Source organism: Caloenas nicobarica, chromosome Z, assembly GCF_036013445.1.
Source record: "Caloenas nicobarica isolate bCalNic1 chromosome Z, bCalNic1.hap1, whole genome shotgun sequence".
NCBI lineage: Eukaryota > Metazoa > Chordata > Aves > Columbiformes > Columbidae > Caloenas > Caloenas nicobarica.
Window position 1 is genome coordinate 84,870,193 of NC_088284.1, and position 27,822 is coordinate 84,898,014.

Below are 27,822 nucleotides of genomic sequence, written 5' to 3' on the forward strand. Positions count from 1 at the left end.
TTCCTTTCCTTTCCTTTCCTTTCCTTTTTTTTCTCTCTTCCCCCCCCCTTCTCTCATCACCGCAGGATCTTTCTGTTCATATTGAATGCACCGTGTATTGGTTTTGTACGATTAAAGCCGCTAATACATGAGAAGCCCCAGGTCTCGTTCACCGCAGCGTTGCGGGGTCGCTCCTTGTGCCTCAGCCACCAAGTTGTCCCCACAGCGGCCACAAGCACCATCCCCGGGCAGCCCCATGGCCGGGGGTCCGTACCCGGGGGTCTGCGGCCAGGAACGCAGCGCAGACATTTGTCTGCTTGTCACAGGCTTTGGCTTTAGCAATCACATATTTTGTGTCGATTCATTATGTGTCCTGACAGTTTTAGAAGGTGTTTGCAAAGTTTGACAACAGTTTATCAATGGAGAAATGACTAGATTTAAATAAAAATAGCTCTATATAATATTAAAAAACCACGCCAAACAAAAAACAAACAAACAAACAAACTACGGAGGCATTTGGCTTGTCATCTTATTCAGTACTGTTCAAGTCGTGTGCAAATAGAGAGATTTTCTGTATTATTTTTGTTCCAGAATTGGCAATCTGTACTGCCCCTATTGCTTGTTTCCAATTTCTCCACTCCTCTATGGTTTGGATGATTAACAACACGAGGGTTAATTATATTTCCTCACTCAGTACATGGGATTATTACACGTTCATGAGGTTTACACAGTTTCACTACTATTTATCCAAGTGGTTCCTGTTTCGCACCAGATATATGATTCACCTTGCTAAAGGTGAACAGTGCAAATCTGCTAGAAAAGGAACAATATACTGGACTTGCCTGGATGTTTGTGTTTCATTTGTGGGATGATAATATCTACCAAGACTGCTGTAAATTGTAAGAGCAGAAATCATCCCTTTTTTTTTTTCTTGATTAAATCAAGGCATTTGAAAAAAAAACCCCAACAAACCAAACAACAACAAAACCCAAACAACAAAGTGAACACATATTTAATTTCAGGTATCCTGTTCTGTGCTTAGACACAAATAGTGTGTAGGCTGAGTGATCACCCAGCCTTGTTTTCAGTGCGATTCTCAGGCAGAGGCTCGTGAGCAGCCTCTTCTCAACGGGACAGCACCAGGCCTGTCCCTGGAGTTTGCAGTCAGGCAACAGTGGCCACTGGCTCTGGGAGGAGGGTGGCCCGGGCATTGCTGCGTAGTTTCCCATGGCCATTGTCTCCCAGGGGCCCGATTTGCCTTCCTGCAGGAGAGTCCTCCCCTCTGATGAGTGGTGTTGTGGCAGTGTGGCCGTGGCCACCTCTGGGCTGCAGGTCCCAGGGAAAAGCAGCTGGAGGCTGGTCTGGCTCTGGGGGGGTGATGCCCAGTGCCGGGGAGTGCTGGGCTGGGGGTTCTGCCTTGCAGAAACATCCGAAACTCTCACACAGATCTCCTTCTCCTGCCCTTCTCCCCCTTCCCTGTGTTTTTCAGGACATGGAGGCGTGAATCAGCTGGGGGGTGTTTTTGTGAACGGCCGCCCCCTCCCAGATGTCGTTCGCCAAAGGATCGTGGAGCTTGCCCACCAAGGGGTCCGACCGTGTGACATCTCCCGGCAGCTCCGCGTCAGCCACGGCTGCGTCAGCAAAATACTTGGCAGGTAAAGGGGGGACAACGCATCTTCTGTGTCTGTCAAAAGTGTCAGTGTCAGACCCTTAACTGAAGGCCGCAAACAATCGGAGAATAGTAGAAACCTCAGGAAATCAGTCCAGTGAGCACAGGGGTTTCCTGACCACTCATGGTTTCATATGCCTGACATGGGAAAAATGTGCCAGTATTCGCACATCTGGTTTGCCCCTTTCACAGTTTCTTGTAGGTAATTCTAATGCAAGGAACAAATTGTCGTGTGGGGTGTATTTGCTGTATATATGGCATATGTCCCTCACCTGTCTGTTCTGAACAAGTAGAGGAATCCAGGAGCCACCTTCAGTAAAATGGAAAAAAAAAATAGAAGTTGTGGAAGTTACTCATTTTGCTTTCTGAAAAAGAGTCTCTTTTAGAAATAATCTCATTATATATTGCATCAACATTGCCGTGTGTTCATTCACGTAGACTATTCTGAAATCTGTCCCATTGTTTAATTCAATGCCTTTCTTCTACTCTTGTGCTGGAACACGTTCTTAATTAGAGCACAGAATACCATAAGTAACTATTAACCATATTAATTTTGGCTATTTTGCGAGTTAGCACTCTGTTCAGGCTAGAGCTGCTTGAACCACTATGGCAACAGGAAATTGAACTTTGAATGCTTATAATTCCCTGATTTCATTTTAAAATTTGACATAGATTCAGGTAAAAAATACCATCCTTGCTTCTTTGTATCTTAGGAACAAATCTAAACATAATTTTTATAAATTATAGTGTTAAAATGGTTTTGAACTCCAGGTATTCTGAGAGAATTGAGCAACTTATATTAAGGATTTTTTTTTCCTTAGAATATGTTTTTCTTGATAATCTGGAAAAGTTATTTCTTGAACTATTTACTAAACCTTCACAGTTAATTGTTTAGACTTCTGGTGTTTATATTTTTACCATCTTTTTCTTTTCCAATTTTAAACGAATTTACTTTCCCGGACATAGCATAGCTGCAAAAACTGTCAAGGCGATCTTTTTTTGTAGTATCACACAGAGGATCTGCTTGGATTAGCAGCATTTACGATCTCTCAGTTGCTGTTGAAATGTCCAGAACCAGACTGACTTGGCAAAGTCACAGCCCCTGGTTTTGTAGCTCTTGGCGTTATTTTGGATCTCGCTTACCTACTCTTGCCTTAACCGGTGGACACGGTCTCCACAGCCATGCACAGTGATTCTAGGTCGCGCTCAGCATCCCTGGGTTGGATCGCCTGGTTGCAGGGAGATGTGTTCCCCTGCGAACTACACGCATTCCCGCTGGTGTAGGTTTGAGGACAGTGATACCTTTACTATTTTAGAGAGGAGATCTTTCCGCAGGCTGTATGTGAGACCTGCCTGCCCACCACGGACAGTTTCACTTGGTTATCGCTTTGCATCCGCCGTCGGCACAGGCTGGCGTGGATTGGCTGGTGATGCTCTTTGCTGCAGCAGAATTGCCACCAGTTCCCATCACGAGCAATGCACAGCTAAGGAAGGGGCCATTTATTTACCTACCAGGCAGATGCCTGATGGTTTTACTTTTGATAGTTTGAATAGCTTTACCATTAGATATATTTCCCCTGTACAGTTAAGAGAGGCTCCAGAGCTTTGTCTTTAAAGTTGTCAACAATAAATTGGAATTTCATAGTTCATTATTTTCATAACTAATAATTGCAGTGGGTAAAATGTCACTGTAATTGCAGCTCTGTGTGTGTGTGTTTTTTCATGTCTAAGTGTGTGAAAAGTGGGAATGCTTGAAATAAATCCTTACATTTGGAATGTTACGATCAGATTTCTTTCAGTCCTCGATACAGAGTTAGAAAACATCCAGAGGCAGGTACGCAGCAGTTGCAGTGCAGGTGAACCCCTCACCCCTTGGAGGAGGGGACTGCGGGGGGCCCCCCTCTTCACCTGCATCAGCAACTTGCTGGGAGCGGAAGGCCGGGAGCTGATGTGCACGACATGAAGCCGGCAGCCACTGTCCCTGCCTTTAAGATGGAGACGGGCGCCAGGGATGCCGGCGCATCTGCAGGCCCGTTGCCTGCACCCAGGTCCATTGCTCGGGTGAAGGGGAGGGAGGCGTCAGTGGCGCTGGGCCAGGGCTGTCCCTGTCACACCGAGCTGTCCCGCTGCCCAGGGAAAGGGGCCGGGGCACAACCCTGCACCCTCCCACACGACGAGTCTTTCCATTGGCGTATGTGTCCCGGGCAGGGCTCCAGGAGGGCAGGCAGTGGTCAGGACGTTTGGGCACCAGGGCTTTGTGCCACGCTGAGCTCGCCGCTGCCATCGCAGCTCTCCCACCGTGAGATGCACCGTCTGGTCTGCGTGGCCGCGGCTGCCAAGCTGCGCCTGCCCTTCTGCTCCGCCGGCACCACCAGCACCGTGTGATGGTGCGGTGAGGCACCATTGCAGAAAAACACTAAGGAATGCTTGTAAAATGCATAGTTTTGGCTGGAACTGAGGGAATTGTGACTTTTTGTTTGGCAGCATTCATGGTGTTGTCTGGCTTCCTTCTACACCCTTCTCTCAGGAGAGGTGCCAGCAGCGAAGGTTTTGAGGACAGAGATGCAAGGTCTTAGCAGGCTTGTGGTCCATGTTTGCCATCATTTTGTCATGGCCTTGGGAAGCGTGGGAGGAGCTGAATTTTACCCCCTGCCCTAAAGCTCACTTCTAGACTGCGTTCAGGGACACCAGGAGGGTTAATCCATCTCTGACACTTGACGCTTGCCATTACTAATATTGCTTAAATGTCTCACGGAGACTGGTCCATCTGAGTCCACACCTGTATCCAGAATATCTGAAAAGATGTATAAACAACATGGTGTCAGTCTCTTTAAAGGAATTTTAGGCCTTGCACATGGAGCTCTTGCAGAAAGACTGAAAACCGATAGCCTGGCAGAAATTTGATGAACACGGTTGCGTGTTACAGTGAGGCAGACTTCGGCTGGCCAGCCTGTTTGTGTTCTGCTCACATCAGAAAGATTTGGGATTTTTTTTTTTTTTTTAATATAATGGGTATGTCAAGTAGCTGCATGGAAAATACATTAACAAGCAGTCTTTCGTTCTTACCTGGGAGTTGTTTCTGAGCTCCCTGCTGGAAATACGGTCAGGGAGCACCGAGTGGGCAGGTCTGAGCTGCCGAGAGCGCAGCGCGGCGCGAGCTGGGGTCTGCGCGGCACGGGGAGGACGTGCTGGCTCAGGGCAGTTGGGGCAGTTGCTGCAGGTTGGCACAGGGTTTATTTTTCATTCGGTCACGAGAAAATTCACGAGATAGAAAGAAGTGCATGGCTGGGAAGTGTGTCTTGTGCGTTGCGCGCCCTGACAGCGCAGCACAGACAAGCACTGTCTCATTCTGGGTCCATGTTCCAGCCCTCGATGGATAAGATACGGCTTCTCTTAGCAGTACGTTTGAGGCTTCATTTATTAAAAGCAGACTTGTGGGGCCGGGGGTCTCAGCCATGATATATTGTTGCAATGCTACTAAAAGCAGTTGCTCTTCTGTGATTCACATCTGAAGAAATCTGGCAGATTTCTGTCAGTTTAGCGGTCCAGCCTCCTGCCTTCCCTGGCGTGGCATCAGCAGAGCTGCTGGTGTGGGTGAAGGTGCTGCACCCTAGGAAAGGCAACAGGGCTGATCAGAGGAACCAGCCCCACAGTGGCTGGACCCCTCCAGAACATGGGCAGCTCTGTCTTCCTTGAAATTCACAGTTAAAACTACAAAAACCATAATGTTAAAAAAATACATTATGAAAAATATTAACTATTAAAACCATAATATGCATATTAAAACCATTGCATGGGAAAAAGCTGTCCCAGCATATTTATTCCAGAGGTGCAAATAAAATAAAATACTTAGCCTTCATTTCACTATGAAATGGTATCAAGCCATAGATATTAATGACAGAGAATTTCTGTAGAAACAGTAATTTACTACAAAAGAGTCCACGGCAAAAAGTGGTCTTTGGTGTGATTTGTTTCTATTATTGCCAGTACTGCTGATTAATAACACACATTTTCAGTTAATTTTGGATCCCGGCATGCCCTTTAATCTTGCCTTGTTTCTTTTGTCTTGCTATTACAGAAAAATATATATTGTATCCTGAGGCCCAATTCCAATTACTATAAGTTAAGCTATTAGGTGGTAAAGCACTACATAGGCAGAAAATGTGTATGTGAAAGTTAAGATGTATCTCAGGATTTGCTGGGGTTTGGTTGCCTTGAAATTATGTTCCCTATAAATCTCAAAGCCTGTTCTCTGTCTATTCGTGATAACTAAAGCTTTGTTTTGGATGTTGTCCCAGGTATTACGAAACCGGGAGTATTAAACCTGGAGTGATTGGAGGATCAAAACCAAAGGTTGCCACACCCAAAGTCGTTGAAAAAATTGCAGAATACAAACGCCAAAATCCCACCATGTTTGCCTGGGAGATCAGGGACAGACTCCTTGCTGAGCGAGTGTGCGACAACGACACGGTGCCCAGCGTCAGTTCGATTAACAGGTAAAGACCTGTCTGTCCTGGGGAGGAATGCTTCTCGGAAGCACTGTTGCTGAATCCTCATTTTTTCGCACTGCGTGTTTCAGGCTTTTTGCAAGAAATGCAGCTTGCACGTGTTTCCATGATGGGTTTGGGGCTGGGGAGCAGCTGCGGGCTCACTCGGCGGCCGAAACGTCGCAAGCTGTGAGCATGTCTTAGGGGTGGGCAGGTTCTGCTGCCAGCCTTCGCTTCTCTCCTGTCCTTTCCCCTTTTCCCAGGCTGTAAGTTGCCGTCCTTGCTGGTAACTATCCTGCCTGTTTGCTCTGCATGAGGCCTCGGTTCTCCTCGATGGGGTGGGTGTTTGGTGGGGGGGAAAGCTCAGATGGCCGTCGAGTTGGGGAGCAGTCACCTGGGAAAAGCGGAGTCCTGGGGCCTGGAGGGGACCCAGGCATGGCCTAAGGTGCTGCTTCTGTCCTCCTGACTCCTGCTTGGTCTTGCTGAATTTGACCCAGAACTGTGCTGGCTGCTGCTTGCTACTGTCAGTGTGAATATCACCCAGGGAATTCAGTCGGTAGCTTTCGAGTGCCTCAGCTGTCTGCTCATTACATGGGTGCACTTAAATGGCCTTGAATTGCTTGTGTAAAAATGCAGGACAATCTCATTTGCAGCCTCAGTCCCTTGTTTGGGAATTTTTTCCCAATCTTGCTGGGCAGGACTGGGCTCGAAGAGGGGTCTGGAGCTGTAGTAACCTACTGCTGTCTGAGTTACACCTCCTGTACACCCCCACTTCTGAGTCGAAGGATGTGTAAAGATGGTGTTGAAAAAACCCGGTGAAATACTCTCTTATGTCTCCAGCCTGCCAGACCAATAATAAGGGATTAATACTTGGAAGGCAGAGCACTTGGGCAGACTCATGCACACCCATCCCCCTGGCAAGCAGAGTCCTTCCATTTTCGCTCGGGGGTTTGCTCTGTGCTGGGCTTCCACTTCACCACGCTGGTGAGATGGTTTTCACTTGTGCGATTGCATGCAAATTCTTTGAATGCAGCTAGCTATAAAGTCCCATCTGTGTCCATGGACGTGAAATAAATTGATGCAATATTCTTTTATTGGCTATCCCAACCTGATTTGCATTCATGGAGTTGCCGCTTGAGTAGCCGGAGTGGCTTCCCCGGCGCTGACGGAGCGTGGTGTCTCTCCCCGCCGAACCGAGTGCCGAGGCAGATGTTTCCGTGTTTAAAAGCAAAAATGGGTCAGTTCACGCGCAGCCTTTGCTGCTGCCTGGGAGACCCTGACGGGCTGAGGCTCCTGAGCAGCATTCGGTTGCCCCACAGACATGGCATTTTCAGTTTTAAAAAGGATTTGAGAAATAATATAGACACCAGGAAAACTGAAGGAAAATATCAGTCTGACTGACCTCAGATAACTAAGGGCAAGCTCTGCTTCCACACAAGTCAGCTGGAGCCTGGCCACGTGAGGAGCATCGTCGCTGTGAGCAGTCCTGTGTTTGTGTAGCAGGGCTTCAAGCTTACTCAAAAAAACTACCAAAAAGGCAGTCGTAGCTCTAGGAAAAAGCGAGATTAAGTAGCTTCCAGTCATGTTTTGAGCTGGTTTCCACATCTACCTCTTGCCGTGTCCTTGCGTGTTTCCACACTGATAATGTGCACACACCTACTGCCATTATACCAGGAACCCATTTCATGATCTGCCACCAAGTTTTTTGGCCATGAATCTCATTATTTCTCACCTACTTGCAACTGTGGCTAAGTTATTTTCCTTTTCTTAAAGGTGTGAAATGCCTTTTTAGAAATGCACACAATCTTTTCGAGTTAATCTGTTTACCCAGACAGGTGTTTTTGCCAGCCTAGGAGCACATCCTGAAAATCCAGACCAAACTATCACGACAAGAAACCTGGAATTCACATCAAAACACTTGGCTTTAATGCTAAATCCCTTCAGTCCCACGTTGAAGTCTGTGGGTTTTATCCCTATATTTAAAATGAAGCATATACTTCAAGGCTTTGCTGATAGGGATGTTGCACACCAAGGACTCAGATCTCTGCTCACAATGCCCTGATTCACTGCTGAGGTGCAAATCAGGAGCTGCCCTGTCACTGCAGACCTGAACCCACGCGATATCGTCGTGTGGTTCCCGTCCTGCTGCAGGAGGGTGAAACCCAGCAGCTCAGGGAGGACAGAGTGGCCGTGCTGCTCCCATCCCAGCCTCCCCAGGGCGAGGGGATCGCCTGGGGCTGTCTGGTTCCCTTCATGGCGGCTGTTCCCTCCAGTGGGGCTGTTCCCTTCAGTGGGACTGTGGGGACAGACATGCTCAGCACATCCCCGCTGCCGAGTGTGCTATTTAGCAGATGAATTTGAGCTGTTGCCCCCGTATATGAGTGAATAATAACTATTATTATTAATTAATAACATTAATTAATATTAATAATAGGCCACTCTTCCGCGGCAGGAGCAACTCTGTGTGATTAAGGCTTAATTAATCATTGCGATTAGTTTTGCTCAAATAAGCCGAGAGCTGCCCAGCTGCTTCAGAGTGCTCCACTCCTCCGTCCCTCCGGAGATGAAGACATTTATGTGTCAGAAGGCGCTGGACACCTTTCCCTCCCCACGGCGCGGGGAGGCCTTTTGCAGGGGTTACTTGCAGTCCTGCTTCAGCCGGGTCCCGGGGCTTTGCCGGAGCTGCTCGCTGGTCCCTCTGCCGCCACACTGCACTGGCTGCCGAGGACCAGCTGCGGGACATGTCCAGCAGCAGCAGCTTCCCCCAGGAGCTGGCAGCCAAAAGCTGGTTTACTGACAGACCTCGTCCCTTCCAGCCTCCCCGGGCTCAGCAGAGGGTCTGGAGGGCAGGGGACGGCTGTGTGTCCTGTTTTGGGATGGGGCCACGTGTCACCGGAGGCGGTTCTGTGCCGGCTCATGGAGCGACTTTCAAGCAAGCAACTCCTGTTTGTTCCCATGAATGCATCCACGCACCAGCTCCATCTCATGCCTCTCCTCCTCTTCCCTATTCCAAATTTGTGGCATTTCTCCAGAAAGGGCAGCAGAGTTTTCTGGGTAAAGAGAGCAGCTGCGCTCACTGCAGCATTACAGTTGGGCAGGAACACACTGGGCAGGGAGATGTGTGCTGAGCAACAACCTGCCTCCTGCAAGCACATTCCAATTCCGCTGCAGTCAGTGGCAGAGCTGTGTTATCTCTGGAGACGTTTCAGACCCCATATTTTCTTTTTTCACAGTGCATCGGCAGGTGAGCACCTGGTAGAGCAACTCCCCAGCTCTTCTTAGCAGCTGCCCTCTGTCCTGCAGCACAGCACATGCCTTCTAGTTTCCCCACACCTCTGAACTTTTCCTGATTGACATCATTATAAAACAGAGCAGACAGTGTCCCCAGTGATGATGATGTAGTTATTCAGCTTTTAAGATTAGCGTTTAATCCAACACATTTTTGATTTCATACTGATTTGGCTAAGCAGATCCTTTTCTGAGGTGTCCAAGTTCTTTAGCTGTGTGAGTGCTGTACCTGGGGCGGTCTAGGGACAACCTTGTCGATACGCCCAGCACCCAAGGGTGCAGATCACAGCCTGCTGGGACGTCTGGACCCAGACATGTCCAGCGCCCTGAGGAGGGGTGCTGGGTCCAATGGGTGCCCAAATAGCGATGGATATCTCTTTCCTGGGTGGTGAGGACTGGGTCCTTGAAGGGACCGAAGCACCAGATTCTACAGCTTCCCGAGGAGTATGTAGGAGTCAGTCACCCGAGTGTCCCTGATGGCATGGGCTGAAGGCAAAAATGTGGTCCTGGATCCACCCGCGAACTTCCCGTCTTTCAGTGGATGATGAGGGGATAATGTGCAGAAAAACATTTTTGTGTTGCCGTATGTGTCCTGAACAGAAAAAATAGTGTTTGTGCCCCCTGCAAATGCATTCTTTATGCTAAGTAGTCATTTCTTTTCAACTACGTACAGGATCATACGGACGAAGGTGCAGCAGCCGCCCAATCAGCAAGTCCCAGCCTCCAGTCACAGCATAGGTAAGGGAAACTTTTTTAAAAAAAAATATATAAAAAACATAGCATAATGGATTACAAATATTCTAAAGAACTTTTAATCATCCTTATGGACAGATAATTCTGCATAAAACACTTCAGCACACGTGCTAATGCGCCTTCTTTGTCATTCTCCAAGGGCTGAACATAGCAAATGAATTTTATAAATACTGCTAAAAGGTTTTGAATTTTACTGATTATTATGATAAATAGCTTTCACCATGAGACAGAAAATTGAAATCTAAACCAAAAAAACCCCACTAATGGGGGTCTATAGAATGTCAGATAATTAAAGTAATAAATCAAGAAAGGGATACTTATTCATAACATTTTCTGCATCATTAGTCAGTAAGTAGTTTTGAATGTGTTTTTTTCATCTATCAACCATCCTTGCCATAATTCTTTATGCACTTGCAGTCTTGAGTGAAGAGGTAGCAAAACTTTCCCAAACTTTAATTCAAGTGCAGAGCAACGATGCTGTCCCTGCAGGGTCCTGGGGAGCAGCCCAGCTGCTGCGGCCTCCCCAGCCCTTCCCGAGGCTGGTGGGGTCTCGGGGGGCTGCAGCGGGGAGGGAGGGGCTCGCTTGGGGCTGCTCTTTGTCCTTGTTGTGTGGAAGCTGCCGGAGTGCGGGTTAGCCCTTGCTCCATAGGCAGAAGGAAGGTGCGTGGGGGCCTTGGTCCCTCTCTGTCTGCATGCTGTCACCTGTGAAACGGGGGGATGCTTGGTGACCCCCCGGCAAAGGTGGGCTGGTACCCTGGGGCAGAGTGTGGCCGCTGATCTGTGCTAACTTTGCGGGCTTGTCAGAGAATCCGATCTGCAGCCCTTGCCCTGAGCGTCCCTGGAAGCCTCTGAGGAGGAACAGCATCGGTCTGTTTGCTGCACTGGCTTCAGGGGTGTCTGTCCATTCAACTGGGTGTCCCACAGCCGGCCATCCCCTGGTCCCAGGGGCTAGAGGCTGGTGGCTTGGCAAGTGGGTGCTGCTCTGGTCCCATGGTCCCTGTGCCGTGGGACCTTGCTGCCAGCCTGTCTGCCCCCAGCCAGCTCCACCCCCTTGCTGGTGACATGGACTGCTGTGTCCCCTGATGGGGTCCGCTGTCCCGGGCAATGTGCCTTCCCACCACGTCTCGATCAGGATAGGTGACCGACCGCTAAAGGCAGAGCATCACCATCCCACAGTGCTCGCCCTGGCCCCTTGTGATGGAGCCGAGGGGCGATTGTGCCCTGGCTGCTGTGGGCTGGGCTGGGTGGCCAAGAGGCTGCGGGGCAGCAGAGCCCCAGTGCTGCAGTCACACCGTGGGGCTGGTGGCTGTTGTGCTGGCTGTCCTTCGCCCTGTCCTGCCCGCTGACTGCCTGGCTTTGCCTTACAGCCTCCACGGGCTCCGTGACCCAGGTGTCCTCTGTCAGCACCGACTCTGCCGGCTCATCCTACTCCATCAGTGGGATCCTGGGAATTGCCTCCCCTGGCACCGAGAGCAACAAGCGCAAGCGGGATGAAGGTACCAGGAGCTGTTTTTGGTGGGGGTGGTGTGCCAGCATGCAACCAGGGTGGGATGGGGCTGGGAGGATGCTCCTGCATGTGGTGTGATGGAGCTGCAGGTACCCCCCATGGCCATCAGCCACGGTGGGATTTGGTCCCAATTCGGCAGGCCTTTGCCAAGGTCACAGCCTACCTGGGGGTCATCGGAGTGACATGGTGGCTACAGACAGAACCTGTTCAAGGAGCAGGGGTTTCTCTGGTGTCTCAGAAAGCACTGGGGGTGTGTCACAGTTTTTTACCCAGACCCTCCTACTGCTTGGGGGACATTTTCCTCCCGTCAGTGAAAAGGGGAAGAGTCATCATGTTGAGTGTGGCCACCCGAAATATGAAATGTCAGAGAGGTGTCCCCAGCCACAAAGAGACAGAAAATTAACAGCAGAGCTGTCTGCGATGCTGCATCTCTGCCTGTCTCTCCCAGTGCTGGGGCTTTTGTTGGCCCAGGGCGTGGAAACAAGCATGGTCAGGTTGCGGTTGGACATTGCCGGGGCTCCTTGGGTCTGCTGCAAGGTTTGTGGTCCTGTTTCATTCTGTGTCCTGGGTGCTTTCCTAAAGAACACACTGCTTTGGAGAGAAGGATGTTTGGGGTAGAGTGTAGGTGAAAAGGAGAAATTCTGCATTGGTGTCTTACAAAAGTGCCTTTAATCTAGAGCATCCCTTTCATTTACTAATGGTTTACAGAGAGGAGTTGAGACCAAGACCTCAAGCCTGGCACCTGAGCTGCACAAACAGGCTCCAGTGTTTGTGGTTGTGCCGGTGGAAGTAGCCGGTCAGCTCGCAGATCAGTGTGTGGTTTTACCAAAGTCAGGGGAAAAACTGCAAGAGGTTTATTGGGTTGGTTTCAGCCATGTGGGGACTGGTCCAGTGGTGGGAGTATGAAACTCTGTGTTCAGGTAGCTGCTGTATATGCTGTTGTTAGTTAACTCCGCAATTGTACATCTGATTTCTTTTTTACAAATCAAGGCCACAGCTGCATAGCTAAACATGTGTATTAAAGGAGGTAGGGAAGAAATTTTGTATTTCACCAGCCATGCCAGGTGAGAGGCCATATGTGTTGAAACCACATGGCTCTGTTACAGCTCTGTCATGAAGCACTGGTTATCGGGTGCCTGTGATTACAGAAGACTCTGGTTTAATTGTAGAGAAAAGAATTAAATATTTCCTTGGAAAGATCAGGAGCAGAGGTGAGAAATTCCCCAGCTTTTGCCAGTTCACATTTAGAAGACAGCACATGATTTCTAAAACAACCCCCATCATTTTGGCAGGATGAGTCATGTTTTTCAAGCTCATGAGCTGGACAGTAATGCTGTCCTCAGCAGACCATTTAAACTGCTTTTATAATAGGCTCAGAGCTGCAGATTTGGAGAGGCATAAAAAGATACTTCAACATCTTTGTGTGTTTGAGGGATCCCCGGAGCATCAATAACCCCTCCCCGCCCTGCGCAGCACAAGGTCCCTCTGCAGGGGTGGGCACAAGGCGCTCGCGGAGGCGTCCGAGGCTCCACACTGCAGGTGATGAGGAGGTGGATCATGATGCGAAGCCACTAATGTGCAGAAGAGAAGCATGTAGTCTAATTATGGCCTGTATCATGATGCAGATGCACAAGGGGGCAGAGTTAACTTTAATATTTCCCGACTTTGGAGAGCCGGAGAGAGCCTCCCTCCTCAGCAAGCTGCTTGCATCACGTCCTTTGACACGTTTGCTGTTTCTCAGCAGCTGTGGGAGGTGTGTGCCCTTGCTGTACCTGCCCGTGTGCGTCTCCTGGAGCCGCAGGCTCTGTGGTGCCCGTTGGTGGTCCCAGGTCCCCTCGGCTGGGGAGCAAACTGGGGTGGACTCGTCCTTCCGGCTTCCAGCTGCATTGAGCGCTTGGTATGATTCATTACCCAGTTTTGTTCTCCTCACTCTTGACGTTTTTTTAGCAGATGTCACCAGTCTTTAACCCAGTGGGGAGCTTGCTGGGTAGCAACAGGAGCAAACCAAATCAGACAGTCTTTATTGGTTTATATAGCTGAAGGTGTCATTTTTTCCCTGTTGTAATATGGACTTTGAGCAGATGTACCTTGGTGGGGGATCAGTTGCTTTCACTTGTGGTTAAAGGACATGCTACTTGAGGCTGACATGAGAAGCAGGCTGCTCTGTAACAAGACAGAGAGATACAGCCGGTCGCCACAGCAGCAGAGCCGCTGGGCAGCAATCTCACTGTTTTGCCTGCAGATTGTCTCCTTTGAGTTCCGTGGCTGCACATTCGCCCAGCCCTGCAGCTCAGAAACAGCTGCTGAGGAGCAGGTGGGTGACAGCGATGTGCAGAATGATCTTGCTGAGCCGCCTTCTATCGAACAGGGTGTGCTTCAGGGGAGCTGAGGGTGGGCGCAGACCCTGAGTCTGAGGGGTGGATGCTCTGTGCTCGCGTGCAGCTGCCGCTGGTGCGGGGCTGGTTTCATCACTCTGCCTGAAGCTGGTCGGGTAGCTGGTGATGGTCCTGCAATGCTCATTTGACAGGGTCTGCACTTTTGGGAAGTGCTGAGCATCCCCTGTCTGAAAGTCAAAGCTTTCTGAAGCGTGATTTGGTAGTCCTTGGTGAGCAGTTAGAGGAGCGTGGAAGGGAGCTGTGTCCCCAGGCAGGAGCAGAGAAGCCCGGGCCAGAGACGGCATGCAGGGCACGTTTTGGGGGTGTGGGATGTCACTGGGCTGTGCGTGCTCTGGAGGAGGATTTGAGGATCCTGTGAAAGGATGGAGAAGGGCCAAATCAGCCAAGCAGCCGTGAGCCCGCCCCTCCTTCTCCCTGTGCTCCTCTTTCCCCAGCCCTGGTTTCCATCCTGTGCTGCAGAGTTCTGCAGGCATGGGGGAGCAGCTGAAGAGCGTAAGCCCAGCACAGTGACACTCCTGGCATGTTCGTGCCGTCCCAGCTGAGAGGGATGCTGAAGCAGGCACACGTGCCAGAGGCACGGATGTTGCTCTCATCTGAGATCTCCTGGTGCTGTCTCTGCAGGAGAGAAGCATCTCTGTCAAAGGCACAATCCAGGACTCCTTCCACGAGAGCCCTGTGCTCTGTAAGGGGTGGCTGTGTCTGCTGCCCCTGTTTGAGTGTGTTCACCTCCCTGGGGCGAGGGGAGCATAGTGGGGATGGTGCTGGCTGCTGCAGGGACAAGCTGGGTGGAGGAACAGCCTCGTGCCTTGTGCTGAGCCTGTTTGCCAGTCCAGGAGGGCTTGAGCTGCTCATTCTGAGCACGTCCGGTCTGTGCGTGAGTTTGGCCTCGGGCACGTGCAGCAGTGACTCATGCTCTGCTCCAGCAGCCGCTGGCAGGGCTGGCCTGGGACAGTGGGTCAGTCCCACACCCGCACAGAGATGTCACCGGCTCCCGGGGTTTTATGAACAGGGACTGGAGGAATTACATGAATCTCCATTCTCGTGCCTCTTCCTTGCTTTATGCAAAACCATTTCCCTACATGGGAATGATCACCTTTGGAGCAAATACTGCATATTTTGATGGGGAACTGCACGCCTAGTTGTTAGTCTTCTACCAGCTGCCTGATTCTGCACCAGCAGACACTTTTAGCAGCTTAGCCCACTCCAAACCCCACAGCCTGACTGATGCAAAAATATACTCATGCCCTCACTTCTGACTGGAACACTCAGAAATCTCTGATACTGACAGGTAATAGGTGCAGTTTGCAAACATGAGCCGCAGCCAAGCCAGGCTGAAATCTGCTTGCATACAGTAGATGGTCTGTAAGTCCAGGATGCCTCTTGTGTCACTAACATTATGTCTGTGTTGCCGAACTAGAGACTGTTGGTGCACAGGCATGAATGTTGGCTGGCCCATCTTGCTATGGTTAACACTGCCCCAGCATGATTTTGGTGTGTGCAAGGGGGTGTCCTCTCCACCAGTGTCCGCTGGCACAGGGGATGGCATGAGGAGACATCACCACGCTGCTCAGCTCTGGTGCAGCCGTGATGGCACCAATGATAAGAGTGTTTCCTGGCAGGGACATGGGCTGTGCTAGACCGCTTGGCCTGTTTTCTTCCCTCATGTAGATGCAGCTGGTCAGAGCAAAAGGCTACATGCAGCAACGAGTGCCTCACTGCAAACTGCCAGCTCAGCCCCGGCACCGGCCAGGAAACACCGTCAGCACCGCAGCAGCAGAATTGAGCAGGACACCCTCAGCACAGCACCAGGCAGGGTGCAAGTCTCTGCAGAAGGGGCTTGACAGATTTAAATACCTGCACTGAACAGCTGCACAAATCGTATTTCAAATTCACTGGTTTAGTCTTCTCGGCAGTGGAAGCATTTGGGGAATTGAAACCATCATGACAGGAGACCTTCACTCATACCAGTTGTTTTCTTTCCATTCTCACCAAATATAAGCCTACGTTGCTGCCAGCATCTGGTGTGATGATGGAGGTGCTTGTGCTTTGTTTTCTCAACCGAACTCTCAGAAAAAGGCCTTTCCTTTAAAGCTAGACTTGGTACATTTAAAGGCATTTGGGTCGCAGCCTTCTGTCTGGGAGGATAAGCCTCCAAGAGGGGCAGAGACGCTAATGGGAATGAAAGTAAACTGGGGGTGAGTGCATTCCAACGCCTATAAAACCATCTGAGGTTGCAATCACCAGTTTTTCATGCAGGGATGCCTCCAATTAGGCACGTCTGGGCACCCAAGCAGCTCCGACCCATGCAGCCGGCTGCAGCGCCGGGCGCAGTTCCGAGGGTGCCGGAGCTGTGGGAGACGCCTGCCCTGGAGAGTGGCCAAAAAAGGGTTTTCACTGACAAGTGTGGACGTGGGCTCACTGAGTCAGTGACGTGTCTAAGGGGAGAGACCAGGAAAAGCAAAGCAGGCATCACTGAACATGTGTGAGGACTAAGAATACAGACAATATTTCTGCATTTTGTGTCTTTTCTCCATACCAGGCCCATGATCTGTGTTTTCCCAGTGGGCAGAAACAAGAAGCTGCACTCACAGCTAGGCAGACACTTGCGAGGCTGTGGGCATCGATGCTTGGAGGCTGCATGGCAGATGGTTGGCAGCCTCAGGAGGGAGCACAGCACTGAGGGGGTGCTGCTGGGGCCTCTGGTCACCTCTTGTGGCTGAAGGACAAGGTGTCTTCCATGGCATCTACTCTAAGAGATTGCTGGGAAAGCTTGTGAAGTGTTTTTCCCCTTTGATTTAACTCCACTTCTTTAGACATTGAGCACCGAACCACAGCTGGTACCTGGATCTGCTGAGTGTGGTCAGTGTGATGTCCACAGCTCTGTCCCCATCTGAGCTCTGCCTGTCACCTGCAGTGTATTCAAGTGGCACGAGTCATGTCCAGGGACATCCCCTGCTCTGTCTTCTCGTGGCTGAGACAAACATCTGCCCATTCTGTCCCCGGTCCCACTGTCCTGCTCTTGCCTTCCATCTGTCCTGCCATCAGGCAGCTCCCGCCCTGTCGCTGAGCAACTGTGTCACAGGCATGGCCGTGGCTTTTCAAGTCTTCAAAAACACAAAGTAGATCTCATGGTATCTTCCCTGACTGTGAAGGTTCTTTATTATTCTGTCTTGGAGGGCTGGAATGTGGGACTCCTCTGGTCATGCATGGGACCCTCTTGCTGGCAGCCAGAACCTGCTCTCTGGGTCCCACTCATCCAGGACACCTCTGGTGAAACACTGCTCCAGAGTAAAAGCCCTTCCCTCTCTTGTGGTTGGGATGTCCTCCCACTCCAGATTTACCCCTTGGAGCCCTGAATAGCTGTAGGCACTTTTAGCCTGTGGGGATATGAGCATCCCTCTGAGAGAGGACTTGCTAATGAGGGGTCACAGTGCTGATGGGGACCATGGGGCATTGAATTGTTGCTGGTATGGGAGTGCAGGAGCTGAAGGAGCCCCCAGACATGTTTATTTGTTGGTCCATGCTCCAGGGCATCAGCAAGAGTAAAATAGACTTTGCAGCCAGCGGGTTTAGAGTTCTGTGCAGAAATTAACCTCCATCAAGGTCCTGTGTTGGCAGAAGTACCAACTCCCCTCGCCTCAGATAAGGACCTCAGCTTGACAGTATGTGGTGGAGATCCATATTGTCCCCTTCAGCAATTCCTTGGGGTCTTCTGCACCATGCAAGTGATGTGCAAAGGACTGAAGCCTTTGGGGATCTGAACCGTGAAGGAAACAGTCAAAAACAGACTGTGAGGGGAAAAAAGCAGCAGGTTATGGGGAGAAAAAAAAAAATCACTTGCTGATAGAAACTTGTACTTTATAATGCCAAAGTGCCAAACGGTAAGTCTGGGCAGCGACGAGTGGGGAAGGGGGACTGGAGGGGACTGGCTGCGCTCCAGCTGCACCGCGATGTGCCCAAGCTGGGGTATGAGGGCGCAGAACCCGCTGCCAGGTCAGCGACAGCCAGAAAGGTGGTGCAAAAGTGCATAAAAAATCAGAAACCAACCCCTCCGTACTGCAAGTGGTCAGGTGGAGCAGGTGGAGTCACCCAAGTCCACGCAAAGGTTAAAGGGAAAGAAATCCCCCCGGAGTCCCAGGGAGGTGCTGGAGTTTAATAATTTCTAGGCCCCCCTCAGCAGTGCTTGCTCACTGGAGTTGTCTTTACTCCTGGGGATAACTCCAGTGACTATAATGAGATGAAGCCTTTGAAGGAAATGAGGTTTTGCAGGGTCAGCAACCGCTGATTTGAATTTCTCCTGCTGATGCAGATTGTCCTCTGCATTCAGGGATCCTTGCCCGGTATTGTGGAGCGGGGTGAGCTGCTTGTCCCATCGGTTCGTTAGCTCCTCCAAAGAGAATGTTTTCCCTCAGCACACAGACACTTCATCCTTTTACATAGAGTTTGAGCCAGACTTTGGTAGTTATGTTGCAGTTATGGCTTCATCTGTGCTATATCGAATGCAATCTGTGGCTTGGTGGTGTTTTTCTTTCTTTTTTTTTTTTTTTTTTTCTTTTTAAAAAAAAAAAATTATTTAATTGAAAACTTTTTTTCTGAGTCCTTGGATAGTATTTTGCACAACACTAGTGATATTGTTTTGTTTCAGTCTTAGCATTTAACCTTTTGTGCAACTTACACAGGGAACTGTGAATATGCTGAAGTGGCAGCAGCCTCTGGCCGTGCGGGCAGTTTGACACCATCAGTGACAGTGTCATCCATGGATGGTCCTGGTTTGACACGAGTAATGACACTGTCACCAGTGGATGGTGGTGGCTTGACACCAGCAGTGATGGTGTCACCTACGGATGGTGGTGGGTGTCTGGAGGAGTTTGACTCCTCCATTTTGTCTGACTTAAACCCTCGGGGGTTCCTCCATCTGTGGGGTTATTGGTGCTGAGCCGGTCATCCTGGACATTAACAAGTGGAGCTCAGCTGGAACAGGATTTCTCTTTGAGAACAGTCCTCATGAAGTTCTAGTGAAAACATAGTAAATGTGGGTCAGTTCAGCTCTCAGCTATGGCAGTGTTAAAATGAGGTAGGTTTGCTCTGTGCTTCTGAGAAAGTTCTGCACATCTGAATTCATGAAGATGAAACAAAAAGCCATTTCAGCAGCCAGATCGTGCTGTTCTGACATGTGCCGGTAGTGGGTTCCTGTGAGCACGGCCGAGGATGGACGACGTCTCTGAGAAGAGAAGGACCAAACTCTGCCCAGCCGGGTGGTGGAGCCTTGGGCTGGGTTCTGCATCTGGGAGAAATCCCTTCAGCTCTGTGGGACAGCAGGAGCATTCCTCGCCCCTGCAGCCTCCGTGCTCTCCCCAGCATCCCTGCGGTACCCTGGGCTGTGGTGTGCTGCCCATGCGGCTGCCAGCACCCTGGTGCTGCCGGTATCGCTGCCAGTGGACGACCCCTCCGGGGTCCCCGTGCTGCGGGGCATGACCAGGCAGCGGCAGCGGCTGGACGTCCCCGTGCCCTCGCAGGGGCGTGCGGAGGGGCGGGCTGGCTCTGCCCCGGCGCTGGCAATGCTTGCCCGTGGGTGGTTTCACGCGTTCACAGCTCCGTGCAGGAAACTCCCCGCCGGTGCAGCTGCCCTTTCCGAGCGAGTGGTGACCGGCTGTCTGGTGCGCACGTCAAGCGTGTTTGTCACTTTTCCCCTAATGCGGTCCCTGAGGCCCCTGTTTTCCAGAGAGCTCTCCTCCCGCTCTGGGGTGAAACCCTGTGGGTTTGAGCCGGCGTCGGCAGAGCGGGGCTGCTCCTCAAGCTGTGTTAATGAAAAGCCCAGACTTCCAGCACTCCTTACAGCCCTGCTGTAGCTCCAGCTGTTCTCATCAGGAGCTGTCGAGTGCTAGATGCTTTTCAAGGAATAACCTCTTCATATAGGTTTAGCTAAAATCCAGTTAACGGGTAGATGTCTTGTCAAATCATTCTGATGGTGCCAGTACTGGGGCTGGCCAAGATTCTTTTGCTGGAATATATTTTCCAAAGAAAAAGCTGTTTTGTGGAAAAACAAGACTTGTCATTGTTGATGAATGTTTGTTATAAATTATATATATGTATATAATATAAAATAAAACAGAAAGGTGATGAGCAAGATGAATCCTTCTGATTTTATTGAGAAATTGGTAGCATCCAGAGAGGAGGAAATACTGAGCTGCAGTTACAGTGTGCGTTTGTACATACGTATCTATATATATCATGTAAGTACATACCTCTAATGTCTCCATCAGCTACATATATATATACAGATAGAGGTGATAAAAGTTTTGCCTTGGGATAGATATATTGTATTATTCACAGACTTTCACAATTAGCTTTCCATGTTGTAAGTGATGATAGTGATCTTTCAGATGGCTGAAGAAAAAAAATCCAAGAGAAAGGATTGTTGTTTGGGTTTTTGTTGGTGTACTGGTTATTTTTGTGATTTTCCTTTCAAACGACGTGCTTGAGTGAGGTGTTTCTGTGAGAGGAGGGTTGTGATGTGTTGTGATGCATTATGCTGGATTTTCTCCTTTTTTCCCTGAGCGCAGATCTGCCTTGCTCAGGTGTGTCAGAATATGTCTGCACTGGTAAAATAAATGTTCCATTTTCCAGGGTGTAGGGAGCTCTGGGAGCTGCATCCAGCTCAGCGCGTTCGCCCTGCAAGAGGGAGATTTGACCAGTTGCAAATGGTGTTTGGAGAGACACAGGGGCTGTTCCCACATGGAATGTCTGATGCCATGGCATTAAGTAAATGGTTTGTCAACTCCACAGTAGCAGGAACTCTCTGAGTATCATGTATTTCTGTGTCAGGTGGGTCGGCCAGGATCTCCGTCCCACCTCTCGGGTCTGCTCTTCTTCCTGGGAGCAGCAGCCTGGGCTCTCCTGCGGGTGGTGGCAGGTTTGCTGACTTCTCCATGGCTGCACAAAACGCAGTGCTAGTACCAGAATTATCACGTAGGACTGAAATCTGCTGCTGTTGCAGTTGGTGCAAGGTTCGATTTGATCTTACTGGGATTTTAAAGTCAGAATTATTTTCTTGGCTGAAATGACAAACTCCTGAAATCCTGAAGGATAGTGGAAAACTACATTTTCTATTGGTGCTTTGGGAAGCCAGAGTTAATATTTTAAGCTGTAATTGCTGTTGTTGCCAGTTGGGAAGTTCCCAGTAAGCAGACAGCATGAAACTAGTGAGATGCAGAAAGTGGGGGTGTCCTGAGACTGGGGGTTTTCTCCAGTTCTGTTTTGTCTGGCATGGCCTTTATGCCAAGGCTTATTTATTGCTAAAGGCAGTACCACAGTATTGGCTGAATCCTGCCCATTTTGGCCTCTCCTAGCATTTGCATAACAGTCCCATTATTTACGAATCTCTCCCATTATTCAACAAATGTTGGAAGGCAGTGCAACACAGGCTGTGGAATTATTTGCACCAGACTTGGTGACTGCATTTTGCACTTTGTGTGTTTTTTAGCTAATTGCATGACTGGGTGCTCATACTGAGTTTGCACATGAGTCTTGGACTCATACCTGCAGGTTGTCTGTGTTGTCTGGATGTGCCTAAGAAGAGCACGTTCACAAATTTGTCATGGCATGGTGCCCAGGATACAGCAGAGCTTGGAGAGAGCTGTAGCACTTGATAAGGACAGCGGTTTACTCGCTGTGTGCCGTGCTGGAGCAGAAAACCCCGGAGCAGGGCTTTTTCTGCCGTGGAACTGCAGGTGGAAATAGGGGAAGGTGTCTTCTGCAGCATGTGCCGCGGCTCCAGCGGAGCCGGTGTGTGGGGCAGGAGCTGGTGCCTGCAGCAGCGGTGCTCGGTCTGAGCGCGCCCCATACCATGGTAGCTGCTCCCAGGGCTCCCATACACCCGGCAGCCCTCAGCAGCAGGCAGCAGGACATCCAGATGTGCTGCACAGAGAGCTGAATCCTTCTTTTGTTCTTTTTTTGCTTGAGCAGACTTTGTAGATGGAAAAAGACCTAGTTGGGAAAATCCAGAGATGCGTGTCCCTGCTTGCCCCAATAACACATCCATGTCTGATAGATGAATTATTCCACTGATGTTTTGCTGAACTTCCGCAGGAAGATGATCTTCAGCTTGTTTCCCCATGTTATGTTCAGCCAGGCTTTTTTTCTGTCTCTGGACAGCTGCCTGGGCAGTCCATGGTTTGTTTCCCTGCACTCCGGCTCTCCTGCCCGGCAGCAGCGAGCACAGCGCTCGAGCTGACACACTCTGCCAGGAGCTGTGGGGCGACTTTGCAAAAGCTTTTCCTTGGAGTCAGCTTTAGAGCCACAGACTTTGCTTCCTCTCTTTCCTTCATGAACCTCAGCTGTGGGGACTGGTGCGTACACTGAGGTTCCTGCACAGCTGCTTCCTTGCTTTCGTGTGTTCTCACTTCTGGCACACAGACCATCCGTGTGTTGATGCCCATGAATTCAGAGATGGGAAGAGTGATTCCAAGTGCTTGGTCTTCTGAAAGCAACCAACACCTTTTCTTCTGGCAGATGCCTAGAGAACTTGTGTGTACAGTTTTCCCATGTTGTACTTCCTCTGAGAATCTGCTGAGAGAGAGTTGTAGTTAAGGCATGCTTAGGGTAATTACTTCAAGGTTATGTCTCTAGCGTGAGACTGATTTTCCTTTGCTGCTGCAGTTTCATGTTACAGGTGCAGGTCAGAAGGAAGTTTAGCTGAGGTTCCTCCCCAGGCTCCGTGTTGGAGGGAAATCCAGTTAAAATCTCCTCTCAGCTGGGCACAGATCAGCTGGTTTTTAGCATGGCAAAAGAGATGTCTACTGCAGAGGTCAGGGTATTGGAAATCTGTCAGGTACTGACACTAGTGAGACACGGTGGCTTTCTGATCACACTGACGCTTCGTCTTCATAAACCAGCTTCCCTGCAGCTGCGTACCGGGGTGTCCAAGCAGTGATGCGGCTGGATGCTGCGTCAGCTGTACGCTGAATTTCTCCGGTCACAGGCTGGGTAAGGAGCTGCCGCTGTTGCCAGCGCTTTGTTCGGAAACCTTCTGCAACTTCGTCACCGTGGTACTCCTGCAAACAGGCACAGAGCCAGAGAAAAGATGTCCCTTGTTGGACTGAACGTCAGGGATGGTCATGGGCAGAGCAGGCCAGGTGCTGTAGGGATGCTGTTCTTGTGGGAAACGATGCCATCACTAAGGGAAGGTGCTTCTTCCAGATGCTTTACAAAAATCACATCAACTTTTTGTCAAAAAGTGAAGAATGCTATCTAAAAAGCAGACTTGCAGTAGGGAGACATCTCGAAGACTGACTTTGGTTGAGTGGTGGCCATCTCATATGGCAGAGCTTAGACTGGCCTGGTTGCAGCAGTGACTGGTGGGGTGCTGGGTTTCCCTGGTGGGCTGTTGCGTTGCCCTGCGGGAGCCTGTGTGAGCTGGTTGTGTTTCCACACCACAACTTCTGATGGCCGGGATGCATTTTTGCCCATTTCGCTGCATCATGAGAAAGAGAAGGTGCAGCCCCAAGGGAGGAGCTGTGCTTGGTGCACAAGTGTGCACATCGAAGACTTTGTGGTGGCTGGCCATTTCAGGTGAAGACACCAGAACATCCTATATCGACTAAATATGCTTCAACCCCAACCCCTTTTAATTCTGAGCAATTACTTTTGAACTTTGTGGTCAAAGTATTCCTTCTGTTTTCACTTTCCTTGGAAAATAATTTTCTGTAGCTGCTGTCTCTGGGCTGTTCGCATGTCAGATTTCTTCATTTGGAAGGTCTCGTAATGAGCAGTTGTCACAGGGCACAGCGGGCTAAACCTCCTGGCTGCCCTGAGTACAGTTCCTCTGAGTCAGACAGATTTTGTTGTGTGGAGCTTGTGAAAAATTCAGATCTTGCAGGTGTGGTACGGATTTCTTGACGGCCTGATGTGACGTATCGAGGTGCATGCCTGAACACCGGCAGCAGGCACAGTGTCTTATGTGTTAGATGGAAACCCTTTGGTGCTGCCCACTGCTGTGGGGTTGGACCCTGGCAGTGCAGGGGGGGACGCGTTCCTGTCTCTGCTCGGCTCCTCCTCGGCTGGGGGTGAAGGGCAGCGATGACCGACCAGCAGGTCATCTCCCCTGCTCAGAGACCGTGTTCCTGAGGCTGGACAGAGCTCAGGAGCCTCCCGCCGTGTCAACGGGGCTCCTCTGCTTCTCCTCCCATCTGCCTGTAATGGATTTTACACCTGAGTGGTTATTTTTGGCGGTACAATTCCTACCTGTCCCAAATGGGACATTTTGTCTCTTGTTACAATTCACAGAGCTAGACGGGGCTGCTGGTTTCATGCTGTGTGGCATCGACACATGATGCCCTTGTAAACATTACTGTCAGAAGTGGCAATTCCATCTCTATTGTCCCAATAAGATTTCATGCTTGACAGTGCCTGACTTTTTTTTCTGTAAGTCGACTAATAAGAAATAGTCATGTAGTGGGTTTTTCCTTCTCTGATTCCTTGGTTTTCTAGTTGCTTCCCTGAGAACTGGCCCCCCGCTGTTCTCTCCCCGTTCTTACCCAGGTTTCCTCCCTGGCAGTAGGATGCGGGAGGTGGCGTTTCTGGATGAGTGAGGTTTTGCAGAACAACAGACCCTGTCTTCTCCTGCCTAGTCCCAGTTGCAGGGACAAAGAACAGTCCTGATCCATCTGGCCTTGGCTGGCAATGAGGAGAGTGGCCAAGGCTTGGTGCAAGTGGTCCAGGGTGGGAGGAACATAATTGTAGACATGCCTGAATCCAAGGAAGGTATTTTTTTAACTGTTCAGGTGTGCGTTTTTGAGTTTTGAATTTGCGTAACTCTTCAGTTTACCCATTCTCCATCTCTTACGCCCACATGGTCCTTGTTGCAGAGGTGTGTGATGCCTGGTGGTTTGACCACCACAGCACCTTAGTGGGCCAGTTTACTTTAAAGAAGGAGGTCAGAGCATGGAGATACTGAGAAATCTGTTTGTGGTTCCCTGGGAAGTTAGTGTTCGGTGTGTGAAATCAGTGTGAATGTCTGGGACCCCTTGGTCCTGTCCTGTTTGCCAGGTCACCCTTCCAGAGCCTCCTCACAGCCAAGGTAAGGTCCTGAGTACGCTCCTCGCTAGGATGCTGTGGACGAAAATGGAGCCGTTGAGTCAGTGACTTGGCTCCTCAGTATGAAACTGGTGCCACTCCACTGCTCTGAGTGTAAAATTTGTTTGGCAGTGGGGTACCATGTGTGTTTTCCCTGGCCACTGCTGGGGCAGGAACCCCTGGTCGATGGTGGCCACCAAGGACGCGGGATGCTCGTGTCCTCCCTCCTTCTCCCAGGCTCCCTCCTGCAGAGCAGAGTGTCCCAGTGGGGTGGGGGCTCCGATGCTGGGGGAGATGCTGGTGGTGCTGTCCCTTGCACTCCGGTGGAAGCAGCACGACCAGCCAAACCCATCCCACTCTGCTGAAGCTCCCGGTGCTGCCCTCTCTTCAGGAGAGACACAAATCTTCCTGCGCAAACTGTGAGCTTCAGCATCACCTTGCGCCACCAGCCACAGCACCATGCTGCTGCGCACCCGTTTGTCACCTTGGAGATGAAAACCAGCCAAAATCGTTAGTCTCTGTTCTGTCCTGTGGCTCTCCCAGCCGGGAAGCTTTCCTCAGCTCTGATATTTAAAAAAAAGTAATGGTGCCGCTTGATTTTGCTTCCTGATGCCCATGCTGAGTTTGTAAGCTGGTCACATCTAACCAGTTACCACAAAATTGATTCTGGAGCCTTCTGTTTAGAAACCTGTGAGGTACATCCCAGGCAATCACGCTATCTCCATCAGGCACTGAATGAACCAGTCAATAATCACCATTGCAAAGGGTACAGAGGTCTTTCCTATTACCCTTGATATTTTTTATGAGTATTGCTACATAGGGAATAGCTATATGGATGGACAGGTGGAATGTAGATGGCCACTATGCATGTGTATACATATAGTGTATATATATGTGTGTAGATAGTCCTAGGTATGTATATGCACACTGGTGTGTTCCTTGTAGCTCATTCTCTTGCTTTCTGAATATGTCATTCAAATACATGGGCCCAGGTTTTTAAATCAGCCTTAGCTAAACCTGTACAGCTTCTGTCCAAAACATTGTCATGGAGATAATCGCACACGCTGTCCTGGTAGCTGGCCAGCCCAGAATGAACACACCTGACTTCTTCTAAGGTGCCAGATGATTTTTGGATGCATTGCAGGCAGTTTATAATGGGAAGGACTTTGCAAACAGGAGATCTTTACTACATTACATGTTCAGTTAGTGTCTCCACCAGTGGGGAAACTGAGGCACCAGGGGCTGGAAAAGTCTTGCCAGTGGCACTGTGGAAGAGCCAAGGCTTGGAGTCAGGTTTGTGGAGACCCTGTTCAGGGCCACCCTCATGAGCATGCACTGTGCTGGCTCATCTCAGTGTCCCAAGGAGCCCGTCTTGCCCTTGGAGGAGCCGCTGTCCGCGGCAGCCATGGCAGCATCTCTTGTGCCGGCTGGTGGGAGCATGGTCCTCACTGACACCTCTGAGCACAAAAGAGAAGTGGTGGCCTGACAGCTAAAGCTGCGTCTGTTTTCATTCTTGTACGATCTGTTCTCTTTTGGTGGTACCATGCTCAGCTGGAGGAACATGCGTGCATGGGGATGTGTTTGCTCTCACGTGTACCTCTGTGTGCCCCGTCCTCCTCAGCCAGTGTATGTGCACAACACAGAGTGATAATGCCTCAGCGAGGGCTCCCTCTGCATCCAGAGAGGTTGTGACTGATTTGTTGGGCCGTTTTCATGGGCTGCTGCTGACCCCTGTTTTTCCCTGGGTGATGCCACACGCTCTGTGGGAAGGTGGGGTGGTCAGGGAAGGGCAGGTGGGTTGGGTCCTGTCCACGGGTGCTCTGCAGCTGAGGGACTTCATCTCTTGATCACTGATCAGTGTTTGCCTGTTTGTTCTGACTGCACTTCTGCTCCGCTTTGCCTCCCTGGTCACCCTTCAGATCCCACCATTGCTGTTGATCTCTGGCTGCCAAGGACATTGGTTTTTGTCACTGATGCTCATCTTCCAGCCCTCCAGTGCCATCAGTGTGACTTGGTCCCACCCCCTTTCCCTCTTGCCCCAGGCACAGGCAGAGGTGTGGTGCGACATTGTGATGGGGCGTCAGATGGGGCATCAGTTTTCTTGTGGGATGTTTTGGAGTCTTGTGCTGGCAGTCATCACTGGCTCTGGAGGGTCACAGCAGTGAGGAGAAGGTCTCTTAGCCATTGCTTTGGTGCACCAGAGCCAGCAGGTGCCACATCGGGGTTGGACCTTTCCCCAGGTGGAGGAGACCGGGTGCCCATGGTGGGAAGGGGCGGTGGGCATGCACAGATGCAGCCCTGTCCCATTGCGAGGTGGGGACAGCCCAGCGCAGCCTCGCACGGGCTCCTGCTCCCCACGTGTCACAGCCCGTCATGGGCTGTGTGTCACCTCCAGCAGCTCCGGCCATCCCCCAGCTCCCAACACTGCTGTTTGGGGCAGTGCTGATGAGGGTCCCGGCCGGGTGTGAGCGAACTTCTCTGTCAGCAGCCGAGCAGCATCGTGGCCACTGCGGGAGGGAGTGGGGCAGGCCACCATGTGAGAACCGAAACCTGGCTGTCTGGTGGGTTCTGGCAGCTATTAAAAACAAATCATAAATGGCAATACCAGATACAATTGCATTGAGATGGCAGAGGTCTGGGAGAGTCCTGATGGGCTGCCGATAGTCAGTT

At 50.5% G+C, this 27,822-nt stretch overlaps 1 protein-coding gene across 1 annotated transcript in view; it reads left to right on the plus strand.

The window, feature by feature from the left end:
* The window catches only part of PAX5 (paired box 5), a 105,392-nt gene that overhangs the window by 5,585 nt on the left and 71,985 nt on the right, over positions 1-27,822 (plus strand). The window contains exons 2-5 of the mRNA XM_065656974.1: positions 1,469-1,634; positions 5,947-6,144; positions 10,097-10,161; positions 11,544-11,672. Coding sequence (XP_065513046.1) covers positions 1,469-1,634; positions 5,947-6,144; positions 10,097-10,161; positions 11,544-11,672 — 558 coding nt within the window. The remainder of the gene's footprint in view (positions 1-1,468; positions 1,635-5,946; positions 6,145-10,096; positions 10,162-11,543; positions 11,673-27,822) is intronic.